General features: G+C 37.3%; 1 protein-coding gene across 4 annotated transcripts in view; it reads right to left on the bottom strand.

Moving 5' to 3' along the window:
- LOC106458100 (interferon regulatory factor 1-like) overlaps positions 1-9,811 on the bottom strand; it is a 53,086-nt gene that overhangs the window by 19,619 nt on the left and 23,656 nt on the right. For 3 of the 4 annotated variants that reach the window (XR_002610308.1, XM_013917556.2, XM_022384230.1), the window contains exons 2-3: positions 6,609-6,822; positions 133-298 (exon numbers count right to left, since the gene is read on the bottom strand). Coding sequence is in view for 3 of the 4 variants with exons in the window: in XM_013917556.2 (XP_013773010.1) it covers positions 133-298; positions 6,609-6,779 (337 nt within the window). In the remaining variant the exon portion in view is untranslated. Of the gene's footprint in view, positions 1-132; positions 299-6,608; positions 6,823-7,710; positions 7,731-9,811 lie in introns of those variants that run through there. The other variant, XM_022384229.1, reaches the window with a different exon arrangement.

A 9,811-nucleotide genomic window follows, 5' to 3' on the forward strand; every position in this document is an offset into this window, starting at 1 on the left:
ATTGCAAGCTCAGACGGCAACAAAACGTGGAAACTTTGCAGGGGAGGAGGAGGAAGGGGAATACTTTTGCAAGATACTGTATATATAATTATTTATTTCAAAATTATAAAAATAATGAAACTACAAATCTACCTGAACTGCTGCAGATCTTGTACTTTCTATATCCTCTTCTACCTGGAAGCCTTTTGACTTTTCCATGGATTTCTAGTTTTCGATGCGTATTCCGAAATCTTTGTTTGGACAAAGTCCAGTATTCTGCACTTTCTGGACTATAGTTACCTTTCAACCTGTCCCATTCCTAAATAAAAATAAGCATTTTCGTGAGAGACAAAAAAAAAAAAAATTCCTAAAGGCAAAAGCTCAAACTTTTCTAGAAGTCAAAACATCTTTCTCGATATAAATAGCATTCTGGTCAGATTGTGCAGTTTGTGAAATTGATTGGAAATATCCCTTACATTAGTTTCTTAACTATCAAGCTGCGGGTCGCGTGATCAAAACCCGGCGCTAAACATCCCCGTCCCCTCAGACGTAGGGACGATACACATGATGGTCAAACACACTTTTCGTTGGTATTTGGCTGCGCAAGAATTGGTGGTGGATGCTATCAATCGATTGCCCTTCTCTATTGGGTAATTCAAAATTGGGGAAAGCGACAGAAAGCTTTGATTACTTTTCCACAAATAATAAAAAATATATACGTTAGTGACTTCTTCGTCCGCTTTTACATCTGCATCAATGAATTAATAAACCAAAACTGTAACTTTTAATTGTGTATAATCACAAACTTCGTTTACTTGCTCGTCATACCATTCGTATTAAACGGCATAAAAGATGTCTAACACGAATTATAAACGCATATAAAGCGAGTACTATTTTAATGAAGCTGCTGTAGGGGAGCTCCAATTTAAGCTTTTTTTTTCTATGCCTGTTTTCTTATAAGATTTGCTTTTTCTTAACCCAATAATGTACACATTTCTGTAAGTAAACGATAATCGACTGTTTAAACTAATTTTGATGCCTAAAAATCAACACAATAGTTTCAGCTTCAAAATTATCAGTTTAAATATCAAGAATCATTGTACTGGTCATGTACAACGTATCATAACAGTGTTTAGATAAATAGTGGTCCTCTGGTGTCAATTAAGATTTCAACAATGGTTATACGAATCGTAAAGATGGTTAGATTGTTGTAGTGCAAAGTTACATAACAGGCTACTTGATCGGGAATTGAATCGTAAAAATGGTCGTTTCAGACCGTATGGTAACTTGGGTAAAAAAGCGAAAAACTCCTCACAAGTTACCATGGTAATTTAATATGACAAGTTATATTAACCAGAAGTTTGTAGATTAAAGATCCAAGTGTTAGGATTTTGAAGTTATAAGTAAATAAAGGGTGTTTACTAATTTGACAGTAGGTGTGTGCGAATGGGGTAAGCACATGGACTTACGAATGGTTGACTGGTTCTGATACAAAATTCTATATGTTCATAGGCACGTAGTTTCAATTGGCGTTTAGTTTTCCCAATATAGGCAGCTTTACAGTCATTACAAGTGTATTCGTAGACGACCCATGAACACAGAGAAGTAAGCAGAACGTCTCTAGATTTAAAGAAGTTGGGAATTAAGTTATGTCAAAAATGAGTTTGCCAGCAACTTTTATTTATTAAATTGTGTATATACATATATTTGTGGTCCCACTGTGGAAATAAAAATAAAACGAGACACATATAGATTATTCGTTCTGATAAACGTAAAACTTCGTACAAAAATTACCTTACAATATAAACATTTGAAATATCTATTTTGAAACTTAAGTTTAAGTCTGAACATACATTATAATATATATATTTGTACTAAAGAGAATGGGCCCGGCATGGCCAGGTGGCTCGACTCGCAATTTGCGGGTCGCGGGTTCGAATCCCCGTCACACCAAACATGCTCGCCCTTTCAGCCGTGGGGGCGTTATAATGTGACGGTCAATTCTACTATTCATTGGTAAAAGAGTAGCCCAAGAGTGGCGGTGGGTGGTGATGACTAGCTGCCTTCCCTCTAGAAGTACACTGCTAAATTAGGGACGGCTAGCGCAGATAGTCCTCGTGTGGCTTTGCGCGAAATTCAAAAACAAACAAACTAAAGAGAGCTCTTGTTGTAGTGAATATATGAAAAACAAAATCAAATGAACATCACAATCACACAGATTTCAGTATGTTATATACTACACCAGTTCAAGAATATAGGGGTTACATAAACATAGTCAACTTAAACTACACAGCTTCTTCTAGGTGGAGTAAATGGCCGCAACTCATTTACCAAAACTCGCTTATAATTAAAATACCCGATGTTCAACAAATATTTACGGCCTCGCATCGACACTTATTCTGTTTTCATTCCAATTTGTTTTTTTTCTCATTTATGCAAATTTATTACTGCACGTAAGTTCTACGACTGGGCGCGTTCATGTATCAAGTACTTCAACACATGCACATTCGTGAAAAGTTGCTGCGTTTTACTGTTTGCAGTTATCAACTGCACAAAACAAATACAAGGATAATCGCCATTTATAATACAATAGTTACAAAAAAAGTCGAAACAGTGTTATAAAATAAATATAATAAAATGTCCCTCCCATATTTCATTGTATTGCAAATCAAGCACCTGTGCATTTGTTTGTTTATTTGTTGTTAAACGCAAAGCTAATTATTGGGTTATCTGTACTCTGCCGGCACTGGTCCTCTGATTTGCCGCTGACACGACCTAATGGTTCGCTCGGCTCTCAAACTGTGGGTCACGGTTTTGATTTCCCGTTACCAAACGTGCTCTCCCTTTCGGCCGTGAGGGTGTTATAATGTGACGGTCAATCCCAGTATTCGTTGGCAAAACAGTAGCCCAAGAGTTGGCGGTAGGTGGCGTTGACTAGCTGCCTTCCCTCTAGTCTATCACTGCTAAATTAGGGACGGCTAGCGCAGATAGCCCTCGAGTAACTCAAACTAGAACCTGCTGCTGAGTCAGACGGATGGGTGGTCATATAATCGGAAATGTAAATAACTGATCATTCAACTTATGCTATAGATAATGTTCTCACACAGTCTTGCATTGGTTGTCACCCTGAGATGAATCAGAGCTTCAAACATCGCAGCATGGCTAGACCTTAAAGACATGTGGATGTTTTCTTGGATGTATGGAAGCCGGTCAATTACAGCACTGTTGCGAATTAGGCTATAAGTATCTTAAAGTGTTATGGAATAATAAGAAATAGCTTCTAAATCAATGCCCCCCCCCCCCTGATGGGCCAAAAGTAAGTTTACGGACTTACAACGCTGAATTTTCCCCGCGGTAGACACAGCAGATAGTCCAACGTGGCTTTGCTTTTAAACCAAACAAACAAACAAATTAATAATGCAATTAAATGGAAACCTGTAAAGGCAGATAACCATTATCCACAAACCAAAGTACCAGCAGATGACCCTCACATATCAATTATTGCTTACTACAATCGTAGGGTACGTCCACAGAGATCGAATGACGGGTGCAACTGGATGTAGTGCAGCCACGAATCATAAAATCTTATCTTGGAGGTGAACGCTTCACGCCGAGAGTCTGAAGGCTGCTCCAAGATTTAGGGGAATAAGCTCTTAGAATCTTGATAACTTTTAACAATTTAGGGAGGTGAAATAAATACCTGTCTGCCTATTCGTTTATTTCTTATTCTTTTTATTCTTATAAAAGTTTCCCACTCACACCGCTAAAAGCCAAGTTTCGATACTCGTAGTGGGCATAGCACAGATAACCTATTGTATGGCTCTGCCCTTAGAAACAAAATCATATAAAATATTTTTTTCCTCTGCTTCGTATGCAAAATAATATAAACGTGTAAAACAGACAGCAACATAAAACTGGCTATTCCCTACATTCCTGTTAATTCGACTAAGAAGGACTTTTTTTCCGTGTTGTGAATAATCCTTAAATCAGAAATATGAACAATATTAAGAAAAGTGATTTTATAATACACTTCTGGAGGGATGCTGCCAACAGTAACAATACTAAAACATCAGTGGTGATATTTGAAGAAATACTTCTCTATATTCCGACTACTCTGGTATTTGCTTTTCCCTAATGCTTTGCAATCCTCCTTATTATTAATGATATGTAAACTACAATTAATTTTTATTCGATCACTTTACAGTCTTCTCAAAAATGTATCCATTTTCATATCATTGGCGTGAATGCATGCTTAAACTCATTAAGGACCAGAACTATGTTTTGAAAACATTTTTTGTTGTATTTAGCTTTAAAAAGTCATATAAACATAAAAACACTAGCTGACATAAAACATTTATTTTTGTAGAAATCCTCTAAGGATGTTTGTTTTTGTATGTTTTTGAATTTCGCGCAAAGCTACACGAGGGCTATCTGCGCTAGCCGTCCCTAATTTAGCAGTGTAAGACTAGAAGGAAGGCAGCTAGTCATCATCACCCACCGCCAACTCTTGGGCTAATCTTTTACCAACGAATAGTGGGATTGACCGTCAAATTATAACGCCCCCACAGCTGAAAGGGCGAGCATGTTTGGTGTGACGGGGATTCGAACCCGCAACCCTCAGATTGCGAGTTGAGCGCCCTAACCACCTGGCCATGCCGGGCCATCCTCTAAGGAAACGAACAGGGAACTGGACACAAAATAATGACGCCAAGTCAATTATGCAAATATAATTAAAATATAAGCGTGAAGTGGTTTATGAATTTATAAATAAATCTCAATTGGACTGTATTTCTATTTAAAACAATGCAACGTCAGCATAACATGAAAAGTTTAAACCAATGCACTCGTAAGTTTTTAACTTATAATTTAAACTTTCGATCTAAAATTGAGACGTTGCCATTACCGGGTTAAAACGAAACGAAGGGTAACAATACAAATACGGATAAATAAAACGAACCAAAACTACGCAAAACAAACAAACAAACAAAAAAAAACGGAAACTGATAACACTGCATGTGATTCGGGGAATCGGCAGATAGTCGAGAGTATGTAGGTAGTGCACCTGTACTCTTCAAATACACTCATAGCTGTCCGTGTGGTATTACAGCAAAAACGGTTAGCAGCAGACTGCACAAAAGGAGCTTGTTTACTATGAGCCCATTGTATAGCTTTGTGCTAAACACCCACTAAGGTAAGATGCATTCCACAGCAAGGCTAAAAACAGTGGACCAAATATATGGGGAACAGTAGTGTTTTTACTTATGAACTGCGCTTCACCCTCCTACTAGATAAAAGGAATATTCTCATTTGAAGATAATTTGTAACCATAATCAATCCCATTTTAGTATATGACAGTTACTGAAGTATGGTGTGTACAGGAATAAGCATTGGTGGACATATCAATCTGTAGATCGTGGATAATGGTATCATTGTCATATATAAGGTCCAGATCTTTAATCACTTTGTGCTGTCACATGGTGATGCAACTAGCCATAACTTCAGCCTAATAGTTGATAAAGCCCACCCCTACTGTGCCATACTGGGTAAAACATTCCTTGTAGAAAAGGGGAAATTACTTTACAACTTGGCTTGCACACTCACCAGACTTCAGTTCTATCGAACTAAGAGGTTGTATCCAAGTCAAAGAAAATTAAACACTAAGATTTTTTTTTTGGAAATATTGTAGGATACTTCCAGTCAAGGTGTAAAGCCTCTTCCAGCAAATGTTCCTTTGGTATATGACAGTTATTGAAGTATGGTGTGTACAGGAATACGCATTGGTGGATATATCGATCTGTAGATCATGGGGAATGGTATCATTGTCATGAACTGTGAAGATGTAAAGCCTCTTTCAGCAAATGTTCCTTTAGTATATAAGTTATTGAAGTATGGTGTGTACAGGAATACGCATTGGTGGATATATCGATCTGTAGATCATGGGGAATGGTATCATTGTCATGAGTTGATATATCCACCAATGCGTATTCCTGTACACACCATACTTCAATAACTTATATACTAAAGGAACATTTGCTGAAAGAGGCTTTACATCTTCACAGTCTGTAGATCATGGGGAATGGTATCATTGTCATGAACTGTGAAGATGTAAAGCCTCTTCCAGCAAATGTTCCTTTATGAATTTTGGATAAATGACAAATATTTTGCATTTCAGATAACACGATGAACGACTAAATATCTAATTAGCATAAAATATAATTTCCAGTCATATTTTCAAACGTTGTGTAGATTGTGTACAATGTTACAAAAAACAGAAATTTTAAGTCCTACATTTTGGTTTTGGTTTGTTTTGAATTTTGCGCAAAGCTACAAGAGGGCTATCTGCGCTAGCCGTTCTTAATTTAGCAGTGAAAAACTAGAAGAAAGTCAGCTAGTCATCATCAACCACCGCCAACACTTGGGCTACTCTTTCACCAACGAATAGTGGGATTGACTGTCACATTATAACGCCCCCACGGCTGAAAGGGCGAGACGTTTGTTGAACTGGGGATTGGAACTCACGACCCGCACCTACATTTTGACTATCTTATATTTTGATTGTTCTTAAAATGTAAGGTTTTTTTTCTTTAACTTGACCTGAATGATAACTTTTTACAGCAAAATATTATTACCGCAAAATGTTCAAACTCCGAAACCTGCCATCCTCCACTGCTTTTATGACTCCATTTCACTTCGTATTCTTTTTCTGCTTCGTTTGTCCATTGCAGTAACCCTGGGAACCGGTTACGTCGTAGAGATGGATACAAAAAATCCCTCAGAAACAGAGGTTCAACTCTTGGCATTTTGCAAAATTGAAGTAGGTGCAGCTATAGTACAGAAATACAACTGAAATAAAAAGACGATACCATTAGTAATATAGTATTACTACAGCCAATTATAAATCCGCAACAGAGGCTGTAAATCATGTTTGATAACTATAATCAGATCCACATATTTTTATGCTGTTTTTTATCACTGTTGCTATTTGTGAAAAATATAATGGCTGTTGGATTTGAGTGCTCACAACATACAAAAATAAAAATTATCGTAAACAAAAAGTAACATAACGATACTGTTATGCATGTGTTCTGTTCATTATAATTAGAATCAGTATCGTCATATACAGATGTATGTAAAGGAAATGCAGTTTGGATTATTTTACACTGTCGTTTTTTGTTTGTTTTTTTGTAACAAAGCCCCTAAAACTAAAACAAAAAAGAAACAGACTGGTATACTGGTCTAACTAATCTTTAAAACTGTCGTCACTACCATTAACGTTTATCATAATTATCTGTCATTTACCTACCTTGCCATTATTTTCAAGCATAATTGTGGTGGAAGATACACCCGCCTACCACATGACATTCGATAATTTCTTTAAATGTTTCAACGTCGTTTTTCTAAACATATAATCCGAATGTCTGAAAAATACTTTTGTTTTAAACATCCTAGTTGTCTATCATACCTAAAGGTCTTTTTGCTGGCTTTATACCAATGAAGGTTTAGATAACACTAAAACAAAGCCAATATATATATGTTGCAATTCTAGGTTTATTTCATAATGCTATAAAAATCTCGTATGAAACCAAATAAGAGACCAACATATCATAAAACTATCTCCACACATACCGATCAGTCGCACTTGTTCACGTGCTAAAAAGATAAATTTCAATTAACCTTGAAAATATAATAATGAGAATTTACTCCCGTAGGTTAATTTAAGTTACAACTTACTGTTCAAAGTTTTGCCAAGATCAACTGACATACCAATGGCCTATTCAAAAACATTTATAACGTTTTCTTTCAGTGTTAAACCCGCTAGCATATACAGTCTTGGCATATAGTAGTTATTGAGTAAATGCCCAAGTGGTAAAAAAAGAAGATAGCACATGATTGGACAAACATGTACTGTTGTTATTATGGTCTGTTTGAGCATTTGTTCGTCAAAACACACATATACACCTGTTTTGTATAAAAAGATGTGCCTTTGGTATAATATCTTTCGAAACAGATCAACGCTTTGTTCAAACAATTTCTCTGTACTTGGTGTAAAGTCACGCCTCGTCACATGCAATAAATTATAGGGTGTCAAATTGTTCGACTGTTCAGAAATGGTATTAAGCAAACGAACATTGCCAGAACAGTAGGGCACCCCTATGTACTGTATCCAAAATCCTGAAACGTTATCGGACTACAGGAAACGTTGTTCCAGGGAACTCTACTGGTAGACGACAAAACACTTCTTCCTTAGATGACTGCGTTTTGATCAGGTTAACGCATAAAGGTCGGAGGAAGTCTTGCAACATCTTCCAACAAGAATGGCATTAACATATTCATTACAGGATACCCAGAAGAACAGTGAATAGGAAACTGACTAATGAAGGTTATTTTGCAAGAAAGGCTATCTGCAAACCGATATTACCCAGAATTCACCGCCATCACTGTGTTACTTGAGCAAGACAGCAAGCCAACCTATAATTAGGACACTGGCGACATGTCATATTTTCTGATAAGTCCTGTTTCTGGCTTTTTAAAGCTGATGGTAGGATTCGTGTTCGTCGTTTCCCACAGAGAATACATAGGAAGTGGTGCAGTGCATGTTTGGGCAGCTATTCATCATAGTGGAAAAACTTATTTTTATATCCTACAGAGAAACGTCAATGGCGCCTCCTAGAAGCATCATATGGAGATGATATTTCTGCCATATGCTAGGGCAAGGTTTGGCAATAACTTTATGTTCCACGACGACAATGCTACTGCTCATATTGCGCATATTGTACAATATTATCTTGACCAGGAGGACATTACAAGGTTGCCATGTCTAGCAAAGTGTCCAGTTTGTAATCCCACTGAAAATTGTTGGACAGAACTGAACCGGAGAATTGTTTGTTTGTTTGTTTTGAATTTCGCGCAAAGCTACACGAGGGCTATCTGCGCTAGCCATCCCTAATTTAGCAGTGTAAGACTATAGGGAAGGCAGCTAGTCATCACCACCCACCGCCAACTCTTGGGCTACTCTTTTACCAACGAATAGTGGGATTGACCGTCACATTATATCGCCCCCACGGCTGAAAGGACGAGCATGTTTGGTGGGACGTGGATTCGAACCCGCGACGAGCACCCTAACCACCTGGCCATGCCAGAATTGTTAATCACGACCCTAAAACAGCTACTGTAGCTCAGTTGTAGTGCCTTTTAGTGACAAGTTGGAATAAAACCACGGTAGATTACATCAATAACCTCATCTACAGCATGCCACATCACCTTGCGGAGGTTATTACAGTACGAGGAGGTCCAACCAAGTAATAAATATTTAATATGAACTGATATAAGGTTACAGATTTTATCTATAATAATTTGATGTTACATTTTGTCATTATATATGTTTTGTTGTGATAGATGAAATGCTGAATTACACATCTTTCTAGAGGTGTTTGACAAAATTCTTTGGTGTTCTAATAAATCGTACATGATGTCCATAGACCATGTCTCATTATACAACTTACATATGTAGATGTTTAATACAACATGCATTTCTAAGTTTGACAGTTAAGTGTATTTGCATTCCATCTTAATAATAATGATCTTATTAGTTACAAAATATACAAACATTTTGACCAAGATTGTACATATATATATGTGTGTTGTGTGTGTATTGTGGCTGTTATAGAAATATGCGTCATGTCTTTCTTTCTTCATGCCCGGCATGGCCAGGTGGATAAGGCGCTCGACTCACAATCTGAGGGTCGCGGGTTCGAATCCGCATCCCACCAAACATGCTCGCCCTTTCAGCCGTGGGGGCGTTATAATGTGACAGTCAATCCCACTATTCGTT

Source organism: Limulus polyphemus, unplaced genomic scaffold (genome assembly GCF_000517525.1).
Source record: "Limulus polyphemus unplaced genomic scaffold, Limulus_polyphemus-2.1.2 Scaffold416, whole genome shotgun sequence".
In the NCBI taxonomy this organism is placed as follows: domain Eukaryota; kingdom Metazoa; phylum Arthropoda; class Merostomata; order Xiphosura; family Limulidae; genus Limulus; species Limulus polyphemus.